This window comes from Oryx dammah, unplaced genomic scaffold (assembly GCF_014754425.2).
Source record: "Oryx dammah isolate SB20612 unplaced genomic scaffold, SCBI_Odam_1.1 HiC_scaffold_18, whole genome shotgun sequence".
In the NCBI taxonomy this organism is placed as follows: Eukaryota; Metazoa; Chordata; class Mammalia; order Artiodactyla; family Bovidae; genus Oryx; species Oryx dammah.
The window spans coordinates 113,964,775-113,992,710 of NW_024070202.1; the positions used below are offsets into that span (position 1 = coordinate 113,964,775).

General features: G+C 48.6%; 1 protein-coding gene across 3 annotated transcripts in view; it reads right to left on the minus strand.

Annotated features, from left to right (window-relative positions):
• Positions 1–27,936, minus strand: part of PRKAG2 (protein kinase AMP-activated non-catalytic subunit gamma 2) — a 305,785-nt gene that overhangs the window by 22,706 nt on the left and 255,143 nt on the right. For 2 of the 3 annotated variants that reach the window (XM_040260434.1, XM_040260436.1), the window contains 3 exons: positions 19,195–19,301; positions 4,071–4,152; positions 2,976–3,034 (listed from right to left, as the gene is read on the minus strand). In XM_040260434.1, the coding sequence (XP_040116368.1) occupies positions 2,976–3,034; positions 4,071–4,152; positions 19,195–19,301 (248 nt within the window). The remainder of the gene's footprint in view (positions 1–2,975; positions 3,035–4,070; positions 4,153–19,194; positions 19,302–27,936) is intronic. The other variant, XM_040260435.1, reaches the window with a different exon arrangement.

Here is a 27,936-nt window from a genome sequence, read left to right on the forward strand (position 1 = left end):
TGAAATGTGGAAACCATTTAAATGTCTATCAACTGATGAATGGATATGTAAAATGTGATACAGCCATAAAATGGAATATTATTTGGCAACAAAAAGAAATGCAGTCCTGATATATGCTACAACATGGAGGAATCTTGAAAACACTAACTTATGTGAAAGAAGTCGGTCACAAAGGACCGCATATTGTGTGATTCCATTTATATGAGGTGTCCAGTATAGGCTAATCTACAAAGTAGCTTAGTGGTTGCCTAGATTTGGAGGTAATGGTGGACTGGTGGCATGTCACAGCTAAGAGGTAGGAAGTTTCTTTTTAGGGTAATGAGAATGTTCTAAAATTGACTGTAGTGATGACTGCACAGCTCGATGATATACTAAAAAACCATTGGACTGCATACTCTAAATGGGTAAAATATAAGATACACAAATTATAGTGAAGTGAAAGTGAAGTCGCTCAGTCATGTCCGACTCTTTGCGACCCCATGGACTGTAGCGTATCAGGCTCCTCCGTCCATGAGATTTTCCAGGCAAGAGTGCTGGAGTGGATTGCCATTTCCTTCTCCAGGGGATCTTCCCGACCCAGGAATCGAACCCGGGTTGCAGGCAGATGCTCGACCGTCTGAGCCACCAGGGAAGCAAATTATATCCCAACAAAATTGCTTTTAATGAAGGATCTTCAAGTAATTTAACTGTGTGCCCAAAGTCCAATACTCTTTAAAGGAAGATGAAACAGATATTCAACCACATAATGTTATAATAGTCACAATATTATAATATATGATATGTAATATTCAGCATTCATTAGGAATTATTAATTTGTAAGAAGCAGAAATGCAACCCATGAGAAGAGAAAAACCTGTCACCAGAATCAGACCCAGAATAGAGATGATGGAAATGATACATATATATCAGATATATAACAACTGACATAATATGTTCAAGGATTTAAAGGAAAATATAAACATTACAGGGAGAGAAATGGAAAATATAAAAAAGATCCAAATGGAACTCCTAGGACAGAAAACATACTATCTGAAAGGAAAAAAAAAATAGTAGGTAAGATATCATGGAGGAAAGGAACCGTGGGAATGAAGACATAGAAATAAAATATATCTGAAATGAAGCCCAGAGAGGAAATACTGGGAAAAATGCTACAAAACAGGAGTGTCCGTTGAGGAACTAGCATCCTAGAAGGTGGAGGAGGGGACAGGAAAATACTTGAAGAAATGGTGTCTAAGAGAATGGAGAAAAAGAATATGATAATCTCAACAGCTGCAGAATGCATCCGACGCAATTCCACAGCCATTCATGAGAAACACTTTTGGCAAACCTGAAAATGGAGCAACACCCTCAACGTGACAAAGGGTATCTATGAAAGAACCACAGCTGACGCCAAAAGTGACTGGGAGATGCTGAACACTTTCCCTCCAGGAGGGCACACAGGCAATAAGGCCTGCTTTCATGATGTCAGCACTGTACTGGAGGGCTCAGCCAAGGAAAGAAAGCAAGAAAAACAACAAACACCAAACAAGCTGGTAGAATCACAAAACTCACAGGGTTAGGTTAAGGCCACACGTAGGTTTCCAACTATGCTGTTATGAAACAGCAGGACTGGACCAGAGAGTTCTGTCACTAAAATTGGCCAGTAGAAAGATGTCAAAAGTGAATTTCTCCAACTTTAATTTTTACTTCATTAAAACCACAGTGTCTGTATAGTCCTTGTTATAGCATTTCGGGGGTAACTGCAAGAAGCTGCATGAACCACAGGCCCGGAAGGTAAACCCCGTGTCAGGTCATCTACTCGAGGCTTCACGGGGCACAGCCATCCAGTCCAAACACGCACGAGTGGCCTCCTTCCTTTATGCGTCCAGGCAGATCTCAACGCTCTAGCACGCCCACGATGCCATTAAAAGCACTAATTCAGTGACATTTACAGTAGAGGCTTTCCTGGTGACTCAGTGGGAAAGAATCTGCCTGTCAATGCAGGAGACTCAGGGTTCAACCCCTGGGTCGGGAATGGAAAAGGAAATGGCAACTACTCCAGTATCCTTGCCTGGAAAATGCTGTCAACAGGGGAGCCTGGCGGGCTACAGTCCGTGGGGCGACAAGAGAGGTGGACACTGCTGAGCAACGAAACAAACACCAGACCATCTAGGCAATAAGCGGGGGCTCCCTGGTGGCTCAGATGGTATAGAACTGGTTCAGGGTTCCCTGATCCCTGGGTCGGGAAGATCCCCCAGAAGAGGGCATGGCAACCCACTCCAGTGTTCTTGCCTAGAGAATTCCATGGACACAGGAGCCTGGTGGGCTACAGTCCATGGGATTGCAAAGAGTTGGACGCAACTGAAGTGACTTAGCACACAGGCAATAAATAAGTACACAGAATCCCACTAATCTGAGGATTTCTGAAAGCCGAATAAAAAGGCTGTTTTTTTTTTTATGTTTCCTGAGACTACTTTCTTCAAGCTTCAAATATCAGACTAATTTACACTGAGGTTTCCTGCATATATATATATGAAAGTGAAAGTTGCTCAGCTGTATCCAACTCTTTGGGACCCCAAGGACTGTACAGTCCATGGAATTCTCCAGACCAGAATACTGGAGTGGGTTGCCTTTCCCTTCTCCAGGGGATCTTCCCAACCCAGGGATCGAACCCAGGTCTCCCACATTGCAGGCAGAATTCTTTACCAGCTGAGCCACAAGGGAAACCCAAGAATACTGAAGTGGGTAGCCTTTCCCTTCTCCAGCAGATCTTCCTAATCCAGGACTTGAACTGGGGTCTCCTTCATTGCAGGCGGATTCTTTACCAACTGAGCTATCTAGGAAGCCGTGTGTGCGTGTGTGTGTGTATGGAAAGATCAACCACTAGCACTGGTAGCCCAGTACACACAAAATCTTAAAACACACACACACACACGAAATACATGGATAGACATACACAGTTCTACTTACTTGACATAAGGATTTCTGGCACTTACCATGGGTGATTTATAGTATCTATGTAGTATATTAATGAAATCTGTAATTGTTAGCATTCCTGGAAGAAAGAATTACATATTAAATATAAAACTATAAAAGCATTCAAGGAAAATTTCAGGTGATAAGCAAACCTGAAATATTTATTTACTAGAAAACCTTCTAAATTATACTATAATGATTACCAGCACAGCTTAATATATCATTTAAAACTATTAACCTGTTAATTATCTACCCCAAACTAAGATATACAAATTTAACTGAAGTTAAAGCATAATAGTATTTAATGGAATTAATCACAAGATTTGGCAATTCACTGAGAGAAAACTTTCTGAATGTTACAAAAACTTCACGAAAGACTTGCATCTGCACGCAAATACTTTCGGAAACTTTAAGGTCAAGTACCCCACAAGCTCTAGAGACAAGACACTTTTGGTGGCCCGTGGATGGCTTTCTGAGAATCCTTCTAAAGACGATGGCTTCCTCAGGCGCAGTTTATGAAGGCCCACTGTGTGCCAAACACCAGGACTACAGGGATGGAGACAAGGGCCGCTTCCCTGATGAAGCTGCAGCCCGCGGGGAGGCGGACACAGGGAGTCATTTCAAGCTGATGCAGTGCCTGCTGAGAAGGGGCAACACCCACAGTCCACCTCCACTCCTAAGGGGACATATTACGGAGCCTAGATACTGGGAGTCCCCGGTATTTTTAATAGTGTAACAATGATGTAGCAAAGGCATCAACCATGTTTCCAACATTTCATCTGCTGTGTCAGAAAGACGTTCACCCAGGAGGAAACGGGGTTGCCCTGCAGCGGGAACCTAGCAGAGTTGCCGACCAGCAGAGGGCAGGCCTCAGGCCGGGGACCCCCGGTTCCTGGGGCTCTCGGGACCGGGAAAGGCCCGGAGGAAGCTTTGGAGACAAAAAGGTGCTGGATGAAAAGAAACCCAATACAGGTTCATAAATGTTTTGAATTTACTAGCAGCCCCACCTCACAGGATGTAAAAAGTTAACGGTGTTTCTAACTTGGTCATGTTTTACGAGGCTGGATTCCAACACCTCAGGTGTTCAGATTTCTCCCCAGGCCCGCACTGCTTACCTACAAAACTTTGTTTTTTACTCTCCCACAGAGGTGCTGCTCGAACACCATTGGCGACTAAGGCAAAGAAGGCCTTTTTAACCTAAGACAAGAGAAACAACACACATTTTTAGTCATACATATGCAGGGAGAAAAGTACCTTCAGCTATTAGGCTGGTGCAAAAGTAACTGTGGTTCTGCATTGCTGAAATTTGCCGTTTGATATTGGAATCCATTCTTAAATGTGTTTATGTTATACATCATTTTAATGCGCCTTTCTTGCTTTATGTTTTTTTTTGCTAATGACTTATTACTTGCTGTGTATTTTTATGTTTATTTTAGACTATGGAAATGGTGTTAGACAAAAAGCCAGTTCAAGCAACTTCTTGAATATTCAAATTCAAAACAGGCTGTAAAGCAGCGGAGACAACTCACGAGACAAACATGACCTTTGGCCCAGGAGCTGCTGATGAACGCACAGTGCAGCGGTGGCTCAAGAAGTTTTGCAGAGGAGACGAGAGCCTGGGAGACGAGGAGCGCGGTGGCCGCCCGTCGGAAGGTGACAAGGACCAATCAGAGCAATCATCAAAGCTGATCCTCTTACAACTACGCGAGAAGCTACCAAAGAACTCAGTGCTGACCATTCTGTGGTCATGCAGCATTTGACACAAACCGGAAAGGTGAAAAGCTCCCTAAGTGGGTGCCTCACGTGCTAACCAAAAATCAGAAAAATCGTCGTGCTGAAGCGTCATCTTCTGTTCTACGCAACAACAAGGGACCGTTTCTCGGCTGGACTGTGATGTGCGACGGAAAGTGGACTGCATACAGCAACCGGCAGCGACCAGCTCAGTGACTAGAGCGAGAAGCAGCTCCAAAGCACGCCCCCACCCGACCTGCGCCAAAAAGGTCACGGCCACTGCCTGGTGGTCTGCCGCCCGACTGGCCCACTAAGCTTTCTGAGTCCCGGAGAGACCGTCACCTCTGAGAAGCACGCTCAGCAGATCGACGAGAGGCACTGAAAGCTGCAAGGCCCGCAGCCGGCACGGGTCAACAGAAAGGGCCCGATTCTTCTCCACGACCAAGTCCGACTGATGTCGCACAGCCAACCCCTCAAAAGTTGAAGGAGTTGGGCTACGAAGTTTTGTCTCAAACCACATATTCACTGATCTCTTGCCAACTGATTACTACTTCTCCAAGCATCTTGACAACTTTTTGCAGGGAAAACAATTCTTCAATCAGCAGGAGGCAGAAGATGCTTTCCTGGAGTTTGTCAAATCCCAAAGCATGGGTTGTTATGCTACACGAATAAACTTCTCACTGGGAAAAATGTGTCCATTGTAATGGTTCCTATTTTGATTAATAAAGATGTGCTTGAGCCTAGTTATAATGATTTAAAATTCATGGACTGAAAATGCTAATTATGTTTGCACCAACCTATTAAAATATTCAACCTAATTTTACCAGTTATCTTCAACATTGAGTTTTGTAATTTGATAAGTTAAAAATAACTGAATGTATTAATATAAGCAATATGCTTCTGTATTATATTGCAAGGTATACAGGGATTGGAGATTATTTTTTGAAACAAACAATGCAATTAACCTCAAAAATTTTTTTCTTGTATCTAAAGTGTCTTGGCTATATACAGACTTCATATAATTAACACCACATAAAAGAATTAAACTTCAGAGTTTAATCCCTTTTATAGGTGGTTATCAGTTCATTTGAAAACACTGAAGTTGTATCAAAGTACTTGAAATGAAAATCTGTTTTTCATATGTTTGATAACAAAGCATCAAGCATACCTCCTTCATTCCCCTGAGGGTGAGAAAGAGAAGGAATGAAGGATATAATATACACGTACTTTTATACATATCTGAGACAGACACCCACCACCATATGCCCGTCATGGGTTGGGTTTTGTTCAGAGTAGTTCACGTGCAGAATCTCTCTGAGCCTCCAGGACAAACACCCTCCCAGATACCATGGCAGGGAAAGAAGGCGGTGGAGGTGATGACTTACTAAGCTCAGTGATGACAATGACCTCTAAATATAGAGAGCAAAGGGCATCTGGAAAATGGCTCAATTTTACTGATTATCAAAGAAATGAAAGTTCAAGCAAATTAAAACTATCATTTATAGCTGCTAAATAAGCCAATATTTTTAAGTTACAACACCTAATACAGGTGTGGCTGTAAAACCACCGGTGGCATCACGAATTGTTAGAATAGTTTCTGACCCACAGCTTGTATCAAGAATCACAAAAATACTGTTTGTGTACCAGCTTTTTCTCTGTCAAACTAGGTACACAAAAATCTCAGGAGTAGGGTTTCTGAATCGATGATGTTCAGCGTGGCATTATTTCTACTACAGAAAACTGAAGAAAGATCTGCCTCCCGCACACTTGTTAGATACTGGCATACCAATGGGAAAAAGAAGTACCAAACAGTGTGACTGTGACGACTGTGTTGAAGTGGGGGGCAGGGAGATTTATGGCAGTGAAAATGCAGACTATAAAATTATGCATTATAATTACATAGAACATGTATTTAAACAGAAAAGATCAAAGAGAAGCAAAAATTGTAAACTTCTATACTAAGGAGTTGAAGCAGTGAAAGTGTATGTCTTAAAAATTTTTTTTATTCTGTGTTATAGTTATGTTTATGACCAAGAAAGAAAAAGGCTCTTTTTTCATCCACTATATTTCTAAACCCCTTGTTAACATAACAGCAAAAACAAATGGGAGGATTACAGGAACTGAAAGCTTCATGTCAGAGGAAGAGTAATGGGTCGGCACTGGTTTCTGCCTTTGTTTACTGAACAAGAGTGACTGATGGAGGTGCCTGGCTCATCAGAACAGGAGCTGAAGGACGGCTGGAGCTGAGGGGGACTCCCATTGGCCGTTTCCCACACTTGTCCTGGCCGAGCCTGGCACTGTCCTCAGAACAGCGGGGACTCCATCAACCTACTGGATAAATGGGCAGGGGACTGGGGAGAGGCGATCAGAAGAGCCAGTCCAAGGGCATGAGGGTCAGGCAGGAACTGAACGGCATCCACAAACTGCTAAGATGGTTTTCGAATCACAGCTTGTATCAAAGGTCACAAACCATTCACAGTGTGTGGAACTAAATGGCATCCAGGGGTGGTGAGCGAGGGTGAATGGTCTGTTTCTATCTGGACCATGGGAATCTGGGAATCCTTGATGGTGGGCCTAGAAAATATCATCAAAGGACACGGGGGGACGTCACGGACAAATAGATTCTGAAAACACATTAAATATCTGCTTAGCTTGTTTTTCTAACTGGCTGGAGTAGGCAGGAGTGGGGGCACTTTTAAAACCACAAACTGCTCATTGTTTTCTCCAAAATAAGAGATTTAGCACAGAAAAACCAGTGTAAAAATCATTCACGAGGGTCATTCATGTAAGCCTGAGCGACCACAGCCATGAAAGTTCTGGTTTGGCCATGGTGAAATAGCTGAAAACAACTACAGGAGTTGGACAGACTGTATGCAAACCCTGATGGGAAAGCGCTGGCAGGCACCACACAGGCCGGATTCAAGGAGCTACAACTATTGAGAGAAAAGGCATGGACTGAGCTCCATAATCTTTCTGGAAGTTTTTCCAAATGCATTTTTCCAATCATCTTCAAATCAGTGAATTTCAATAGAAAACTGTAATCTATCATAAAGAGTCAAAACGAGGGCAGGAAACACAAAGAAAACCGCACCCAGCACATCACAGGTAAGACGCTAGAAATCAAAGGCAAAGAGAAAATTCAATCGACCAGAGGGAAAAAGGATGTTCACTTTCAAAGAAGCAACATGTGCACAGATGGGCACACCAGCAGAAGCAGGGTCTGACTCTGAAGACTCTGAAGACGGTGACTGTCCCTCCAGAAACTGGAAAACATCTTACTTTTCCACAATAACTTCTCTGCCTGACCTGCTACTTGTAAGCTATTAGGTGTCAGTCGTTCAGTCCTGTCCGACTCTGCGACCCAATGGACTGTATCCCGCCAGGCTTCTCTGTCCACGGGATTCTCCAGGCAAGAACACTGGAGTGGGTAGCCTATCCCTTCTCCAGGGGATTTTTCTGACCCAGGGACCAAACCCAGGTCTCCTGCATTGCAGGCGGATTCTTTACCAGCTGAGCCACAAGGGAAGCCCATAAACTGTTAAATGGCCCCTAAATGCTCGGAGGTTACCAAAGGGCTCACAAGGGCTCTGCACACAAACCTAAGGTGACGCTCGCAAGGCACCGACTCTCACACGCAGGGCGGACGCTCAGGCTGGCACCTCGGATGGCGGGGCTCTGATGTATGCTGACCTGAGGGTGCACTGCTGATGCCATGAGAGGGACAAACCCAGGGAAGCCACCATCCAGGGGCAAAGGGGACGTTAGGGATTCAAGGTGAAAAGTGCCTTCACTTTTGCATGGGAAGCTAAGACAGCCAGTGAAGTGAAAGTCACTGTTGTGTCCAGTTCTCTGCGACCCCATGGACTCTGCAGTCCATGGAATTCTCCAGGCCAGGATACTGGAGTGGGTAGCCTTTCCCTTCTCCAGGGGATCTTCCCAACCCAGGGATCGAACCCAGGTCTCCCACATTGCAGGCATTACCAGCTGAGCCACCAGGGAAGAGGGGAAACACAAGAATACTGGGGTGGGTAGTCTATCCCTTCTCTAGCAGATCTTCCCAACCCAGGGATCAAACCCGGGTCTCCTGCATTCTAGGTGGACTCTTTACCAGCTGAGCCACCCAGGAAACCAGACGCTGAGGAAAATGCTGGGAATGAAGCAGAGGCGTCTCCTACTGCCTTCAGAGGGGCGAAGCTGCAGGACCAACCAGGCTGACCTTGGCTTTTCCTTGGCTCAGGCCCTCCGCCCTCTCTGAGCCCCGACATTCTCAGCCACACAAGGGGCTAACAGATGTTTTCCTCACAACTGCATGGGCTTTTTTTTGTTCTGGCCATGCCACATGGCTTGTAGAATCTCAGTTCCCCCACCAGAGACTGAACGTGGACCTCTGGCAGTGAAAGCCTGGAGTCCTGACCACTAGGCCACCAGGGAGTTCCTGCAAGTGACTGCACGAACCAGACTTGCTCTGAAGATGTTCAGCAGTAAGAGTTAAAAAGGAAAAAAGCTTTTAATTTTCCAGTCTCTACAAACCAGACCAGAAGCAGAGAAAGATTTATTGTTTTAACTTCAGCCACACAGACTGTTGACATGTCGACATGTCATAGAGCTGGGGGCCACAACTCGCCCCACCAGAGACGGGACAGAACCCCCTGGAGTGGACAGGCTGTGCTCTCAGCCCCTGAGGAGGGTGCGTGTTGGTGTTGCTGGTCAGCAGCCCTGCCTGTCCCTCCTCTGGCTTGGCTGTAGCTTCTGCACCATCAGGAGACCTTCTACACCTGCTTCCTTAGCATCACGTGTGTGGAGTCCTTTGAAACTGTACTTAGAAAACTTCACAACTACAGAAGGCACACGGTGTCACCAATTACCAAACAGAGACAGGATAAAAGTGGATGGGCACAATCGATTTCCAGTCTTCAAGGAAAAACGTCAGGGTCCCTGAGTACCTTTGAAAAATTTTTCTTTTCACCTGATGAGCAATTTACTTAAACGGATACCATTTAAAAATTTTGTATTTTAACAGGCGTGGAGGACAGAGTCAGGTGTGGGGAGGGAGAGTCAGGTATGGAGGGAAGCCCACGACTGGAGGTTCCGGATGCCCGGGGGAGGCGGGGGCAGCTCTGAAAACAAGCAGGGAGATTGTTTCAAATCAGATAATAACTGCATCAACCATCAAAGGACTTTTTCCGGAGAAACTGCATCAGAAATAAAATGCACAAAGATGAACACTTGGGCGCTTCCAATGGAAAAGACAGCTGGCCCGACTCCTGAGTGAGACCCACCAGGTGGAAGCCCCGCGTGAACAGCGTGTTCCTCTAGCTGTGGGTGCTCTCTGTGTAACTGCACCACTCGGCACAGCCCTGAACACTGAAGCTGCACGAGCTCTAGGCGTGAAAACAGAACAAAAAGGGGACGTAAGAAGAATGCTAAAGAGCGGTTCAGGGGCCACGATCTCCTGGCTGAAGCTCCAGAAGAAAGGAAAGAGCAGGAAGATGACCTCGGGAGAAACAGCACGAGGAACACAGACCGAGTGACAGGTCAGGCCCCAAGGCCCATTGGGTGCCGGCTCGCAAGAGGAAAACCCTACAACCAAGCACGAGGCACGGAACTGAGGCGCCCCGGAGATATGGAGCAAACCTCTAAAGCGTCAGAGGGGGAAATCACACATCAAAGACGGAGATTAAAGAAGGAAAAAACACTACGGCTTTCTCTTTAGCAACACTGGCAGCTAGAAGTAGTGGAACAAAGGCTTCAACATTCGAAATACACATTATGGAATTCTGTACAGTCTACACATTGAGTGCAACCAACGTTTAACTTTTCAAGTAACTGCTTTCTCATGTATCTTTTCTTGGGAAGTGTACCAACGTTTGAATCCTCCTAACCCCAACATGACTCATTTGAAAAGATCCTGATGCTGGGAAAGGTTGAGGCCAGGAGAAGGGGACGACAGAGGATGAGATGGTTGGATGGCATCACTGACTCAATGGACATGAGTTTGAATAAACTCCGGGAGTTGGTGATGGACAGGGAGGCCTGGCGTGCTGCAGTCAGTCCATGGGGTCGCAAAGAATCAGACACAACTGAGTGACTGAACTGAACCCCAATATGACCTAGCTTCCCTGGCGGCTCAGTGGTAAAGAAAGTGAAAGTGAAGTCTCTCAGTTGTGTCCGACTCTTTGCGACCCCATTGACTGTAGCCTACCAGGCTCCTCTGTCCATGGGATTTTCCAGGCAAGAGTACTGGAGTGGGTTGCCATTTCCTTCTCCAGTAGATCTTCCCGACCCAGGGATTGAACCCAGGTCTCCCGCACTGTAGGCAGAAACTTTACTGTCTGAGCCACCTGGTAAAGAATCCACCTGCCAATACAAGAGACACAGATTCAATCCCTGGGTTGGGAAGATCCCCTGGAGAAGGGAATGACAACCCACTCCAGTGTTCTTGTCTGGAGAATCCGATGGACAGAGGAGCCTGGAGGGCTACAGTCCATGGGGTCTCAAAGAGTTGGATGGGGTTGCTGAACAACAGCAACCCCCAGTGTGATGGAGCTGAACGGGGTTAGAGGAGGTCACCAGGGTGGGACCACTGTCCTCATGAGAAAGACTTAGACTGGTCTTGCTCCCCAGGCAACTCTCCACAAGCCGGGAAGACAGGCCTCACCAGCCAAGAGGACTTGGAGCTGGGAGAAATGAAGGCCGCCGGTCTGTGGGCTTTTGTCACGCAGCCCTAGTGGACCGAGGCAGGAAGCTCCGGGGAAAAGTGCTCCACCAAAACAGAGGGAATAAATCAAGAGCACAGAAGAGCCTGCGTTCAGGTTATCAGGAGAGGGTGGAGGCACTGACGGCGTGAAGCAGTGCGGGTCTCGGGTGATGGTGACGACCGAGGAGGAGACGCAGAAGCAGCAGGGTGGGCAGCACCCTGCCTCGGGAACTAGCGGGGGACGAGCCACTGGGTAAGCGCCCCTGCCTCTCCCCCTCCAGGAGGACAGGCCTCAGAAGACCCCGGGTGAATCAAGCCTGTCTGATGGGGTGGGTCTGCGAGAGGCTGCAAGCCTGCGGGCCCAGCCTGACTGCTCAGGAAATCCTACTGAGAGGTCAGATGGTGGGAAAAGCCTTAGATGATCAAAGAAAATTAAAAACGGAAGGATTCCAAGCTCCAGGAATAACATCGAACTGAACAAATAGGAAATGTCACCGTGGTACAACATGAGACAGTCAGATGCATGAAAACACCCCCTGAGATATGGTTAACAGGCGCGGGGGGCCGGCGGGAGGGGAGGAAGGAAGCCACGCGAGGAACAAAGCACCTGGTTGCCAAGTTAGGCAGAAGAAAAGTGCCTTAAAATGAATGACTTGAGCTAAGGTGGCAGTGACTGCCAGGCCTAAGAGCTGAACTGCTGTTTCTGGGAATACGACGAGGGGACGAGGAGGAACAGAGACCGCTGTTCGTATGCAAGCCTTTTTGCACCCCCTCTAAATGACGTGACCGATGAAGCCCACTGCCTGTACTTCCTGTAACAGCCTGCCAGATGTTGTGTGAGCCCCTTGTCGGGTCAGCCTCACACTGTGGTTCTGACCACTTCTTTTCTGGAATACCGATACTCTCTAATTCTCATTGTTCTGGACAGCAGGGACTTACTAATTAGACCCAGGGATCATTCAGCTTATTGAGGAATCCTGGATCTTGGTTATTATTTTCTCTCTCTCTCTCGGCTTCAAATCATCTGTTAAGTAGATGATGCTGCCAATAAAATCAATATTCAAGTCACTGCTCCAAATGCTGATGGGCTTAGAGGGAAAGACCCTTAAGGCATCCAGCAATTTCTTAGCTAGGTTACCCCAGAAAGCAGAGCCTGGCCCACCGGTGGCTTATCTGAGAAGACGACCCCAGGAGTAGCAGTGACAGGCCTGCAGGGAAGAGGGGTGCGGGTGGTCGAGCCAGCCAGACAGGCTTGATTCACCCGGGGTCTTCTGAGGCCTGTCCTCCTGGAGGGGGAGAGGCAGGGGCGCTTACCCAGCAGCTCGTCCCCCGCTAGTTCCCGAGGCAGGGTGCTGCCCACCGAGCCTGCAGGAGGCAGGGCTGGCTGGAGTGACAGGTGGCCTGTCCCTGAGAGGAATCCAAAACCACCAGGAGCCTCGCTCAAGGGAGACCGAGATTTCACTGACGTTCTTTTAAGGTCCATCAGTTCAGCTGAGTTGCTCAGTCGTGTCTGACTCTTTGCGACCCCATGGACTGCAGCACACCAGGCCTCCCTGTCCATCACCAATTCCCGGAGGTTGCTCAAACTCATGTTCATTGAGTCAGTGATGCCATCCAACCCTCTCATCCTCTGTCCATAATGAGCCATTAATTCGCTGAGCTGCCTAAATACGCTTCTGTATCTTATCCATCAGGACGCTGCGCCAGGCTCTGTCAGCCCCCAGACTGGCCTTTCTTTCACGGTATTACCACAGCTACGAATGATCCAAACAGGAAATCAGGTTCCTTGCCCTCACTTTCTGGGGTCAGGCCACGACAGGTTTCTAGAGACTACTACTTTTGTTAATGCCTCGTTCAAACACCTTACCTAGGATGGACACTGCGTGCCCCGCTGTTTTTCCAGGAATCTTGTTTTTCCTCTTACCTCTGGCCTCGGGCCTGAGGCCTCAGACCTGCTCACCTGGTCTCCACAATTCCTCTGACACCACTGCACAAGTTGGGGCCAGGAAGCAAACAGGCAACCTCCGACAGTCTCCACACCTACCCTGGACTTAAGCTTCTTCTAATCACCATTTATTGCACTTCTTCCATTTTGAAGATCTTTGTCCTTGACGATGAAAAAGCACAAAATGAGCTGAAACATCTCTCTTCCTCTTTATTAGCCTCTGCAGCATGAATTTTGGGAACAGGTTGAACCCTTATCTTTCTTGTCTCTAAAGTAGGCAAGTGGGGCTTTCCTGGTGTTGCTGTTGTTCAATCCTTAAGTCGTGTCTGACTCTGCGACCCCAGGGACTGCAGGATACCAGGCTTCCCTGTCCTTCACCATCTCCCGGAATTTGTTCAAACCCGTGTCCACTGAGTCAGAGATGCCGTCCAACCATCTCATCCTCTGTCGCCCCCTTCTCTTCCTGCCCTCAATCTTTCCCAGAATTAGGGTCTTTTCCAATGAGTCACCTCTTCACATCAGGTGGCCAGAGTACTGGAGCTTCATCATCAGTTCTTCCAATGAATACTCAGGGTTGATTTCCTTTAGGATGGACTGGTTTGATCTCTTTGTTCCCCAAGGGACTCTCAAGAGTCTTCTCCCGCACCACAGTTCGAAAGCATCAATTCTTTGGTGCTCAGCCTTCTTTATGGTCCAACTCTCACATCTGTACATGAATACTGGAAAAACCATAGGTTTGACTAGATGGACCTTTGCTGGCAAAGTGATGTCTCTGCTTTTTAATACGCTGTCTAGGTTTGTCATAGCTTTTCTTCCAAGGAGGAGATGTCTTTTAATTTTGTGGCTGCAGTCACTGTCCGCAGTGATTTCAGAGCCCCTGAAAATAAAGTCTGTTACTGTTTCCACTTTTTCCTCATCTATTTGCCATGAAGTGATGGAACTCGATGCCATGATCTTTGTTTTTTAAGTGTTGAGTTTTAAGCCAGGCTTTTCACTCTCCTCTTTCATCCTCATCAAGAAGGACAGTTTAGAGGTCAGCATTTACCCTGTCAGTTACTCAGGTAACTTACATCCAATTATACCAATATATGTTAGCTTTCTATTCAATGACTGTGGTTTCCGTGTCCTGACTAGACCCCAGTTAATCAGAAATGCACCCAGGAGGATTTTGGGGACCGAGGGTTTGGAACTGGGCTCATGTTTGGGGCCTGAACACAGTGCTGAGCTCCGGGTCACTGGGGCCCAGACCCCGTGGCCCCGGGCAGGGAGCACTGAGAAGGAACCAGGGTTCCCCGTGACAGTGGCGCCCCTGCCCCAGCCTGTGGTTGCCAGAAGAGAGCCGGGGCCAGAGATGCAGTCACTGCGGCGAAAGGAAGGTGGATTCTGGTGTGGGCAGAGCCCTGCCAGGCTGGGGACGGAGCCCTCACACAGGGGATGGAGCGTCACCACCCCAGGGGTTACCGCCTCCCCGCTCCTTGGACGTGAAAGCCTAGGCGCTGACTTGGCTCAACCCCAGAACCCAGCACAGCGACAGGGCTGGTGTCAGAACCGCCTGTCTTGGCTTGGAGGCCCAGGGACAAGTTTTCCTGGGTGGAGGCCCTGCACACGTGGGGTCACTCATTCCCAGACAACCGCAGCCACCCCCTGCCGCCCCAAGACCTGAGTCAGGCTCCAGCCTGCTCCAGCGAAGGCCTCACACGTGGGGACAGGGACAGGGCTTCGCCACTTCGTACCTGCAGAAACCTGGAAATTGAGTGTGGGAACTGCTTCTAGATAACATGGGATTTGGTGGAGGTACTGGCAGCGTGGACAGGACACCTAGGGCAGCCGCTGGGAAGGCTCAAAGGCTTTCCGAGCTCACAGCCTTGAATGTAGGCCATTGCGGAATGCCGAGATGCCAGAACTGTGGTGCTCTGAGGAGGAAGAGTGAACCCACAGGCTTATGGAGACTTCGGCATGTGCGCCTGTGTGCCCAGCCGCCAGCCCCCTTCCCCACCAGACCCTCCCCGGGTCTGCGCGCGGCGCCGCTCCAACCTGAGCAGCTGTGTGCCGGCGGCACTCCACAGGAGGCGCACCCGAGTGGACCTTGCTGCTGCGCGTGGGCTGAGGGTCCTCCGGGGGAGCGCAGGGCTGCCCTGAGCTGCCAAGGACGAGGCAGCAGGCCCCGGCTTGGGTGAGTGTTCTGTCTGATCCACGGGCCCTTGGCAATGGCTGACCAGTTACAGCATCACTGGGAATGAGGCGGATGCCCGGCCTCTGACATGTCCCTTGATCCGCAGAGCCAGAAAAGCTCTGGGCCCAGGGTCTGAAACTCCGCCTTAGTCATCAACGTGCCGTCCCATCCTCGCACTGTTCCCAGACCTGAGTCCCAAACTCAGCCAGGGTCCCCTGGGGACGGTGCCTCACCCAGGACTGCTGCTTCTCCAGGACGGCTGAGCACAGAACTTTCAGGGTCACCAGACACTGGGCTTGAACAGACGCCACTTCCGAGCACCCCCAACGCCACTGTGGCTGCAGTCAAGTGGGGCAAATGGTCTGCCAGGGGACAGACGGAGTCTCAGCCAAGGCCAAGTCCTGGAGCTCAGGGGTCTGCAGGCTGTACTGGCTACCCCCGAGTTCTCGAATGGAGCACTGGGGTCCCTACTCTGGCTCTTGGACACACAGGGCATGGGATGCTATGGTCAGGCAGGATGCCCCTCGAAACCACAGGCTGGCAGGCCAGGGGCAGCAGGGTGTCCCTGGGGAAGCACAGAGATGGAGGTGCTGTCACACTCCGGGGGGAACCTGCCCATGCGGCTGGATTCCTGCGACTCCAACCGAGCATCTTGGACCCTGCAGCTCCACCTGCAAGTGCCTTCTCTCTGGACCGATGTACTCGGCCCCCGAGGTGCAGGCCGCCTTGGCGGGCACAGCCCACTCCCATGCTCTCTGACTCCACCGTCCACAGAGATGCTGACCAGCCCCGCAGGCCTCGTGTCGCACACGGTGACATCGACGACACCGCGCTGCCTGGTCTGACAGGCAGGGAGGAGCAATGCTTTACAGATGTCTCAGAGTGATGTCTGCAAGCCAGAGGGATCAGGGTCGGGGGGTGGGCAGCAGCCTGGAGCGTCAGAGATCCCCCACCCTGTGAGACTCTGCCTGCCTCCTGCTCCCCGCCACCTCTTGGGCCTTCAGAAGAGTACGCCCCTGTCTGAGTGCTGCTCTGACCGGTGCACTGAGTGACCAGTGACAGCGGTCTTCAGAGGGCCCAGAGCAAGGCACGGCTCTGCAGCAGTGTGGGCCCCTCGTCCACCCAGGCCTGCGACCCCCAGAGGCAGAGCTGGGGCCGCTGGATGAATGGCCCACCAGGCACCAACAGGCGAGTCACTGGTTTGGGGCAGGAAAAAGATTAAAAAAAAAAACCCCACACTTTCTTCTGCAGGTCATTATTTTCCTTTTGAGAAATGGCTCCTGGCTTCCTACAGGGCCTGGTAAGGGAAGAATAACTCAGCTGAAGGCCGAGGGACCATGCAAGCCCAGAGCCCACCCCGAGAGGGTGCATTGGGCCTGTCTAGCCCGAGTGCTGGGCTGTCAGCATCTCCAGCCGTGGAACCATCTAAGGCAGGCTCCTGCCCTCCGGGGAGTAGGGGGGAGCCGGGCAGCGCCCCCACCTTAGTCACACCACCATCAGGGGCTGGTGACGACCGCTGACCTCGAGGGAGAACCAGTCAGCCCGAGGAGCAGGAGTCTAGAACGTGCACTTGGCTTCCAGGGCAACAGGAGACAGGCGCTGCATGTCCGCAGACATGACACATGGGGGCATCACAGCCCAAGCCACAGGAGGCCCGCGGGCTCAGAGGCCGGGGGCGCGGGCGCCGGGGCAGTCCCCCCCGCCCTCCTCAGGCCTCTCTAGTTGTCTGTTTTCTGTAACCCCGTTTTCAGTTCACGTGTGGATGGCTGACCCCGGCTCCCCAGACCAGCAGTGTCTTTGATACCCTCAGAGTGACTTGAGCGGAATACATTTCTTTTTTTTTAACTGAAACACATTCTGGACAAACCTCTACCCGTTTTGATGGCTCCGTGTTGCCCTACCACGGGCACACCGGGCGCTGTCCCGGCTGCCACCTCAAGAGGAGGATGACTGTCGTGTGGTCCCGGGGACGGACACGCTGCAGCCCCCCGGCCTGCTTCCCTAGCCCTCGGGATGTGTCCATAGTCACCCTACAGGCTGCGTCTAGACAACGGTCTGCTTAGCTCTTCAGACACATAATTAACTTTGCTGTCACCAGTGCTGACGTGTCACCCCCATTTCCATGGCAACCTGTTTTAGCTCCTTGGAAGCATGGAGCCCACAGGATTCGTGACTTCCATGGGATGAGGCTCAGGCAGCTTCTATTAATCAGGGGGGATGACAGTCACTGGATTAGTGACCTCTGAAGATCCATAAAGCATCACAATTTTCACGTATCACTCGCCCTGGCTAAATGCTACATTCAGAAAAGAGTCCATTTCACGACGAGGGAAAAGCTGAGTAAGAATGAAACCTGGGATCACTTGCTTTTCTGTTGCTGGAAAACCTCCGGTCAGGCCTTTGGCAGATGTCTTTGGGTAAGACGGGGTGATCTACTTATTTGGGGAATTCAGAATTTCCAGGTACTTCACTACTGCAGTCTGTAGTTTTAGGGGTAGAGAAGGTTTCCTGAAGTTACTGTCTGCTTCCCTAAGATCCTGCCTCTGGATACCGCTCTGTCTTCCTTGAGTCAAGGAATCAAGAGCTGGAGAAGGGGCCTCGAAGGGTGCCTGGGCCCAGGTGAATTTGCCAAAGTCACAGGGTATCAGGCCAATTTACCCCCAAATCAGAAACAATTGGAAAATAAAATTAAGGACAAAGCGATTTTCACATTCCTGAGAATTCTGGGCACTGAGGATGAATGCAGGCAGGGTGGTCCCCTAGAGCCCAGGCGTCCTGGGGGAAGAGCCACAGGGTGTCCCGGGGGCCCACAGGCCAGAGGGCTGGGCAGGGCTCCTAGGACCCCGCTGGACGAGGAGCCGAGGACCCGGGGTGAACGCGCTTGCCCGCTGGAGTCCCACTGAGGGAAGGAGCGGTGGTCTTCACCTGAGAGCTGCCCCTGGAGGCCCTTGGCCCCTCCCCGCTCTCCCCCAGTCCCTCGGGGGCTCCCCAGGGGGATGATGCCCTCATAAAGTGCCGATGGCCCGTGAATTCCTGCCTTGGCGGTACTTCTGGGGAACCCAAGTGAATGTAATCCTCTTGGTAAAGATTTATGCATAAATTTACATGCACACAGGAATACATATGTATGCACACATATCTTATTACACTGGATGTAACTGGAGTATATTGACTGTGTTATTTGGCACTTTTCACATATGATTGTAAGTCATATTGGTATAAAACGAGTTGCAGTAAGCACAATTTTAATACCATAATAATCGGGTTCAAATTTTCTGCTGAAAGAGATCGACAGTTTTCTCTTAAGAGATTATCCACCTGAGTAATTTTTTTCTTTATAACTGAAGTTTTTTCCACTTTATTCTGGTAAATAACTAACACAGGGCATCAGGATGTGCTGAGGAGGGACCGGGATGGACACACGTCAGGGAGACCTGAGTTCAGATTCCACCCCATGACTCCCTGGGTCTGTGGACCAAGTTCTCAAATTCTAGAATACGAGTAAACTCTAGATAATGAATTTCCTTATCTGTTAAACGGTGCATTCCTTAGAAGACTGCCGTGATGACTGAGAATTCAGACGGTAAACCTCAGCACAGGCCCCGACATGCAGAAAGGACTGGGTCCAAATTACCTGACAGAGCAGCCACCAAAATAACACAGCCCGAACCCAGGGAAACGGGGCTCACTCACTTGTAATGTGGTGTCAAAGACGACAAGCTTGGAGCTGGTTGGGACGATGTCGTAACACTTGTGAGACCTCATGAATCGCATGTAAACGCCACTTTCTGAGTCTTCTGCTGAAAAGGAAAAAACAAGGCTAGTATCAGTGATAAGCAAAAAAGAACTTCCTCTATCAGATCAAGAGTATGCATGGAGTATTGCTAACGCATTTAATGGAAAATAAGAAATGTTTTTCCCTGTAAGAGCAAGAAGCACCTGCCACTAGCTATCCTTGCTGATGCAAGAAGGCAAAGGAAGAAATGAAGCCTCTGGGCCGAAAAGGAAAAAGCAAAACTGTACTTGGCGAACTATATGATTTTCTACATAGAAAACACCAGAGAATTACAAAAAGCTCACAGATCCAAAAAAAAAAAAAACAAAAAGTTTAGCAGGTCACAGACAGCAAAGTAAAAAAACAAAACCAAAAAACACATGCTACTGTATTTCTACATAATAGCAAGGAACAATTGGAAACTTGAAAATGTTAAAGGCATCATTTATATAAAAATGAAATGGAAATAAGGATCTACTTAAGGAGACCTGATAACAGTAACTGCATGAACAAGTCTATATAACATCATCTCTATTATTTCAATTCCTGTAGAAGTTAATGGACAACTGGCAAAAGGAATGACAAGGTGCTAGATTCCAAAGCTGTGGCTGTGGCTAGCTGGTGGCCCAGGGCCCTGCCTGCAAGGACCTCACTCCTATCTCCTGGTCCACTCACAGGACACACCTCCACACGGCTCAGCCTACACCAACCTCTACATTTGGGGAAGATTTAGATTACCTGGATAAATATCCAGGGAGAAAAAAAACCTGTATTATTGTTGTTTGGTAGCTAAGTCGTGTCTGACTCTTTGTGACCCCACGGACTGCAGCACACCAGGCTTTACTGTCCTTCACTCTCCCAGAGCTTGCTCAAATTCATGTCCATTGAGTCAACAGTGCCATCCAACCATCTCATCCTCTGTTGTCTCCTTCTCCTCCTGTCTTTAATCTTTCCCAGCATCAGGGTCTTTTCCAATGAGTCAGTTCTTCGCCATCAGGTAGCCAAAATACTGGAGCTTCAGCTTCAGTGTCAGTCCTTCCAATGAATGTTCAGGACTAATTTCCTTTAGGATGGACTGGCTGGATCTCCTTACTGTCCAAGGGATTCTCAAGGGTCTTCTCCAGCGCCACAGTTCAAAAGCATCAATTCTTTGGTGCTCAGTCTTCTTTATGATCCAACTCTCACATCTGTACATGACTACTGGAAAAAATACAGCTTTGACTAGATGGAGCTTTGTTGACAAAATGATGTCTCTGCTTTTTAATACGCTGTCTGGGTCTGTCATAGCTTTTCTTCCAAGAAGCAAGCATCTTTTAATTTCATGGTTGCAGTCACCATCCATAGTGATTTTGGAGCCCAAGAGAATAAAATTTGTCAACATTTCCATTCCCCTCCCCCATTTATTTGCCATGAAATGTTGGGACTGGATGCCATGATCTTAGTTTTTTGAATGCTGAGTGTTAAGCCAGCTTTTTCACTCTCCTCTTTCACCTTCATCAAGAGGCTCTTCAGTTCCTCTTTGATTTCTACCTTAAGGTGGTGTCATCTGCCTATCTGAGGCTGTCCTTGCTGATGCAAGAAGGCAAAGGAAGAAATGAAGCCTCTGGACCGAAAAGGAAAAAGCAAAACTGTATTTGGCAGACTATATGATTTTCTACATAGAAAATACCAAAGAATTACAAAAAGCTCAGATCAAAAAAAAAAAAAAGTTCAGCAGGTCACAGACAGCAAAGTAAAAAAGCAAAAGAAAAAAACACATGCTACTGTATTTCTACATACTAGCAAGGAACAACTGGAGACTTGAAAATGTTCAGCAATCTTGACTTCAGCTTGTAGTTCATTCAGCTCAACATCTCACTTTATTATACATACTATTTAGCAAGATGGAGCTTCCCTCATGGCTCACGGTAAAGAACCCCCCTGCCAATGCAGGAGACATGGGTTTGATCCCTGGGTTGGGGAGATCCCCTGGAGAAGGAAATGGCACCCCTCTTCAGTATTCTCACCTGGGAAATTCCATGGATAGAGGACCCTGGTGGGCTACAGTCCATGGGGTCACAAAAGCGTTGGACATGACTAAGTGATTACAGACAACAGAATTAGCAAGATGAGAGTTAAAAGTGTAAAACGGCACGACAGGAACCAACTTCCTTGGCTGTGTCAAGAAGCCGGTTATTCCATTTCCGACTGTGGTGAACAGAGTCCATGCTGGTTGGTTTGCCAATTTCATGATAAAGCTATTTAGTGAACTATTCCCAAACCTCTATTTCCAATTCTGACCTCTCTTTAGGGCACTGTAACTCGGAATTCAAACTCCCATCTTTCCCATCACCTCTGCCCAGCCCCTTTCTCCCACATCTCCCCTCCTGCTCGTGGAATAAAGTCAGCTGACCTTGGCTGGCATTCAGGCTTCCGGGCTTGGCTTCTCCGTGACCCTGCTTGCCTGTTTCCTGTTCTGTCCAGGCACACAGCTGTCTGCCAAGCTCCCTGCGGTCCTTAATCTCACGTTCTGGCAGTCGTTCCTCCTGCCATAATGGAAACGTCCTGCTCTCCACTTCCTTGCCCCATTTCAAATGCCATCTTCTCCACAAGGGCACTGACGCCTGAGTGCTTGTTTCTGCGCTGCGATCCCAGGTATTATAGGAAGTGACCCCATGCAATTTATGTGACAAGCTCGAAGGGTGTGCCTGGATTTGCTCTACGTGTGAGCCGACTCAGCAACTGGGGTGGAGTCAGAAAGTTAGGAAGTGACGGGAGTGGGGTTTCAATCCGTGCCGAGGAGCTGCTGTCTCCTTGGCTGTCCCGCTGTGCAGACACCTGGGGTGTCCTCCCAGCACGTGAGCTGGTGGGGGCATCGAGGGCTCTGGGATGTGCGTCCCCCGACAGGTGAGGTGCTGGACCGCATGAGGCTGCGGGCGGAAGCGACCCCGAGTCAGGAAGGGCAGGCTGTGTTCACTCTGCACCTTCCATGGCTCCTCACTGGGCCAACCAGGTGTGATCCGCACGGCTGCGATAGTCTTTCTCTTCCTGGATGCTAATTTCTTTGAATGGTCAGAATCTTACCCATTTACCAAGTTAATTAAGTCCATCAATACCTATTTATTGCGGATGGTCTTAGTGTGGGTTCTCCCACAGCTGACCTGTGAGACCAGGTTAAGCGACATGAAAGGAGAGACTCAGAAAGAAAAACACCAATACAGGATATTAACACATACATACGGAATTTAGAAAGATGGTAACGATGACCCTGTATGTGAGACAGCAAAGGAGACACAGAGATAAAGAACAGACTTTCGGACTCTGTGGGAGAAGGCGAGGGTGGGGTGATGTGAGAGAATGGCACTGAAACATGTAGACTGTCACATGCGAAACATCCCCAGTCCAGGTTCGATGCATGAGACAGGGTGCTCAGGGCTGGTGCACTGGGATGATGGGATGGGGAAGCAGGTGAGGGGGGGTTCGGGATGGGGACACATGTACTCCCATGGCTGATTCAAGTCAGTGTATGGCAGAAACCACTAAAATATTGTAAAGTAATCAGCCTCCAATTAAAACAAGTAAATTAATTTTTAAAAAAGAGCTCTAGTGACCTTCCTGCTGGTCCAGTGGCTAAGACTCTATGCTCCCAAATGCAGGGGGCCCAGGTTCAATCCCCGATCAGGAAACTAGATCCCACCTGCTGCAACTAAGAGTTCTCAGGCAGCAACAGAGACAGAAAATCCTGCATGCTACAATGAAGTCCTGGTGCAGCCAAATCAATAAATAATTATTTTTAAAAAATTAAATAAAATTTTAAAAAGGGCGAGCTCTAGTTGGCAGGTCACAGCTCCATGCAGTTGCAGCTGCTGGGGACCCTGGAGAGGCTGTGCATGCCTCCTCATCAGGACCACCCTGCCCGCTTTGGTTAGGGGTCACCCTGGGGTATTGCTCCTGCCTGAACCCACAAGTCCAGCTGCCAAAGAATACCCTCAGGTAGAGGTGTTCAGATAAGAGAACCTGGATGCAGGGGAGTTACCCTCGGCATCAGCTCCCAAAACTGTAAGTTTTGTGTGCTAAACATATTTTGGGGTACCATCTTAATTCATCTAATTGTAAAACATATTTAAATAAACATTTAATTTTGAATAGCTTTAGATTTATAGTAAAGCTGTGAAGACACAGCAGCTCCTTGTATTCTCCACATTGGGTTTCCTCTACAGAGATCATCTGAGGTCTGTCTAGTCAAAGCTATGGTTTTTCCAGTGGTCATGTATGGATGTGAGAGTTGGACCATAAAGAAAGCTGAGCGCCAAAGAATTGATGCTTTTGAACTGTGGTGCTGGAGAAGACTCTTGAGAGTCCCTTGGACTGCAAGGAGATCCAACCAGTCCATCCTAAAGGAGGTCAGCGCTAGGTGTTCACTGGAAGGACTGCCGCTGAAGCTCCAGTACTTTGGCCACCTGATGCAGAGTTGACTCACTGGAAAAGACCCTGCTGCTGGGAAAGACTGAGGGCAGGAGGAGAAGGGGACGACAGAGGATGAGATGGCTGGATGGCATCGCCGACTCAATGGACATGATTGAGCAATCTCCGGGAGATGGTGAAGGACAAGGGAGCCTGGCGTGCTGCAGTCCACAGGGCTGCAAAGAGTCAGACAGGACTGAGTGACTGAACAACAGCAATTTTGTGAGATAACATTCCCCTAAAGGATGCACTGGAGTGTTTGTCACGACCGACGAGTCACAGTGACGACTTGTGCATGATTAAAAACTCACACTTCAATCTCAGTGTGGACACATGGTATCTCTCTCATTCTCTGAGTCACAATCCAACACCTTGCTAGGACTGGTGCTCGGAGTGGCAGAGTCCCTCTGGAGGATGGGTCTGCCCGGAGCGCGGTCCACATTCCCGGACCCACCGGGGCTGTGAGTCCCCGCCAGCCTCCCCAGGGTGCCCCTGCTCACAGCTGCAGCTCCCATGCCAGCGGGACGTGGGGAGCTGGGCCCTCGGGGTCTTGCTGCGAGAGGGGCTCCCTCAGTTCCCTGGCGGTGGGCGGTGTGCCTTCAATCACTGACGTCTCACATCAGTGGGGGGCGTCTGTCTCAATTATTCACCTGCCTGAATTGTCACCCCTCGGGGACAGCATCTCACAGGCAGCCCTGTCTCCTTAGCCTCCCCAGACCCTGACCTGCCAGCCCTGGCAATCCTGAGGGCCGCTGGGAAGGTACTTAGGATGAGGTTCTCTGACTGGAATTCGTCTGATGTTTTTCTCATGCTTAGCCTGCACTTCTGGGTTTTGAGGCAGGTCTGTAACATTTGTTTGGTAATGTAAAAACCTTGACCAAACAAAGCAAAACGTTAAATATGTAAAACAGATAATAGTAAATTGAATTTTGGTTACAAAGGCTAGATTACTAATTATGTAATAATATTGCTAACGCAAGTGTTACCCTTTAAATTTAGGAGAATAAAGTATAATACTATGAAATGTCACTGCTTCTCCACCTTTGGTAAAACTTTCTGAATAGGGTACTGTTTATTTTATTTCCATTATGATGAAGTCTCCAATTGTACCTGAAGGAACAAATGCACTGAAACAGGAAATCAAGAGTCAACTGGAGTTAAACCAAAAAGAAAAAAAAAACAACCAAAACCCCCCAAACCATTCAACCACAAGAGGCCGTCTGGAATACGTTACTAAAATTCCTCAGAAGGCCAGTTCAAGCTCTCATTACTCAACAGGTAACCGGGCTAAGACAGCATCACAAGGTCCCCAGGGAAGAGTGTAACCAAAAGGTGTCTCACTGGCACCCAAGCTGTGGTCTGTGAAAGCTGCCCATCGTGGATGGACAGACGTTACATATTCCATCACACGCTAACCCAAGGCCGTTGTCCAAGGGAGCGACTGAAGACCACTGCTGCCTAGGAAAAGTATATGTTGAGCTGTTTACCTATGATGGTTAGCAGAACAATCTGGAAACTGCGACATCTAAGCTTACATGGGAAGAATTCTACACATGGACCAGCGTGTTCCTCCCTAAAAGCAGATCTGATTACACAACACCCTTGACACGTCCTCACTTCACAGCACAGCCACTCAGCCACCACCTACATTTCCCAGGAATTTCACACCCTAGGATCCCATTCACACTTCCTTTCAAAGGCAGTTTCTCAGCTCTGGGGCCTTGTCCTTGTGCCTGCCTCAAGGTAATGCCCAGGGCACTGCCTCAGGTAAGGGCCACTGCAATCCTACTTGCCTTTCTGAATGGTGTTCATCCGGAAGGACAGAACAAGACCTTTCTGGAAACAAGGTTCTCTGCAGGTGTACTTAAGGTAAGCATCTTGAGATGAGGCCAAAGCTATGATAAACCTAGACAACGTATTCAAAAGCAGATTATCACTTTGCCTACAAAGGTCTGTCTAGTCAGAGCTATGGTTTCTCCAGTAGTCATGTATGGATGTGAGAGGTGGACTATAAAGAAAGCTGAGCACCGAAGAATTGATGCTTCTGAACTGTGGTGTTGGACAAGACTTTTGAAAGTCCCTTGGACTGCAAGGAGATCCAACCAGTCAATCCTAAAGGAAATCAGTCCTGAATGTTCATTGGAAAGACTGATGCTGAAGCTGAAGCTCCCTCTGGCCACTTGATGCAAAGAGCCGACTCAGTAGAAAAGACCCTGATGCTAGGAAAGATTGAGGGCAGAGGATGAGATGGTTGGATGGCATCACTGACTCAATGGATATGAATTAGAGCAAACTCTGGGAGATGGTGCAAGACAGAGAAGCCTGGTGTACTGCAGTCCACAGGGTCGCAAAGAGTCAGACACGACTGAGTGACTGAACAACGATGACACCACCACTGTGGATTACTAGGTTGTACCCTAAATCCAACCACCCACGTCCTCACAGGAGAGAGGACGCAGACACAGAGGAGGAGACCATGCTGGGTGGAGGCAGAGATCAGAGTGACACTGCCAGGTGCCAAGGAGGGCGAGCAAAGACTAGAAGGTAGGAGGGAGGCCTGTGTCGGAGCCTGCTGGAGCCCCCAGAAGAGGCTAGCCCTGCTGACTCCTGGTCTCAGATATCTGGCCTCCTGACTGTGGGAGGATGAAAGGCCCCTGTTCTCAGCCACCGGGTGTGCAGCACTTTGGCACGGTGGCCTTGGGAGCCTCCTCCGCCTTCCTCGTTCAGTTCACAGGCCCAGTGCGCCTTCCTCAAAGGCCCTCAAGCCACAAGCACCCCCTCCACCGCCAATGCCCCCACTGGGGCTTTGCAAGTAACGCCCTTGTGCAGTCGTGATGCGTCTTGTACCAAAGGCAGACATCTGCAGCGGATGGCAGCTTCAGAGGCAGCAAGCTCCTCAAGTGTGTCCGGACAAGCGCACAGCTGCTAACTGGAATGGGACTCCAGACGCATCCGGGAAAGGCAGGGGTCACGGTCAGGATCCCACCCCCATCCTCAAGAGCCGAGGCTGTGAGAATGCAGGCTCACTTCAGCCCTGTCTGACTCTCTGTGACCCCACGGACTGGAGCCCGCCGGGCTCCTCTGCCCATGGGATTTCCCAGGCCAGAGTACTGCAGTGGGCTGCTGTTCCCTTCTCCAGGGGATCTTCCAACCCAGGGACTGAACCTGGGTCTCCTGCACTGCAGATTCTTTACCGTCTGAGCCACCAGGGAAGCCCCAAGGGTGTAGGATGAGAAGCACTTTAAAACAAAATTTACACATTGCTCAAATAGCACTAAAAGAAAAAACAAAACCAAATTTAAAAAACTGACTGCTTATTTCCAATTCCTATTAATTTTAACTTAATGTAAGATCTTTCATTGTAATTCCACAAAGAAAAAAGACTATCAATAGGTTAGTCATTTTAATATCTGTCCTTTATACTTTATTCTATACTTGGAAATATAAGTTTACCATATTCATACAGTATCTTTTCTTTTTGTGTGTGTTAGTCGCTCAGTTGTGTCTGACTTTTTGCGACCTTATGGACTTCAGCCCACCAGGCTTCTCTGTCAATGGAATTCTCCAGGCAAAAATACTGGAATGGATTGCCATTCTCTTCTCCAGAGGAACTTCACAACCCAGGGATCAAACCCTGGTCTCCTACATCGCAGGCAGATTCTTTACCATTTGAGCTACAGGGAAGTCCTGTCTTTTCTTTTTAGAAAATCATTTAAAATAGTTGGAGCAAGAAATAAGCAAAAATCATTTAAAATAGCTGAGCGAGAAATAAGCAAAAACAACTTAAAATAGTTCAGCAAGAATAAGTAGAAAGGGAAATATTAAAGTTAAAAGTATATGGAAAAGATTAAACTCTTGTGGACATTTTCCTAAAGTGCTTAGATACATGGATATCAACAAAGTCAAAGTTTAAACATAATTGTATAGGACTTATAAAGGAGGCAGAATAAATGAAGTGCATTAGTTTTTGTTTTTCCCTTTCCATGCTGTATACGCTTGGCTTCGTGTGTGCTGGGGGCAAAAGGGTGGACTGAAGACAGAGATACAGATGGTCTTCCAGACAAGGGGGCAAAGAGTTACTAAAAGTAGGAAAAGCGTATGTAAGTAAAGGCACAAAGTTTCCTGAATTAGTCAGTTGCAACAAATAAAATGAACAGCAATATAAACAAATATACAACACATAATAAAAGAAAATAAAACGTAAGGGTTATACAACA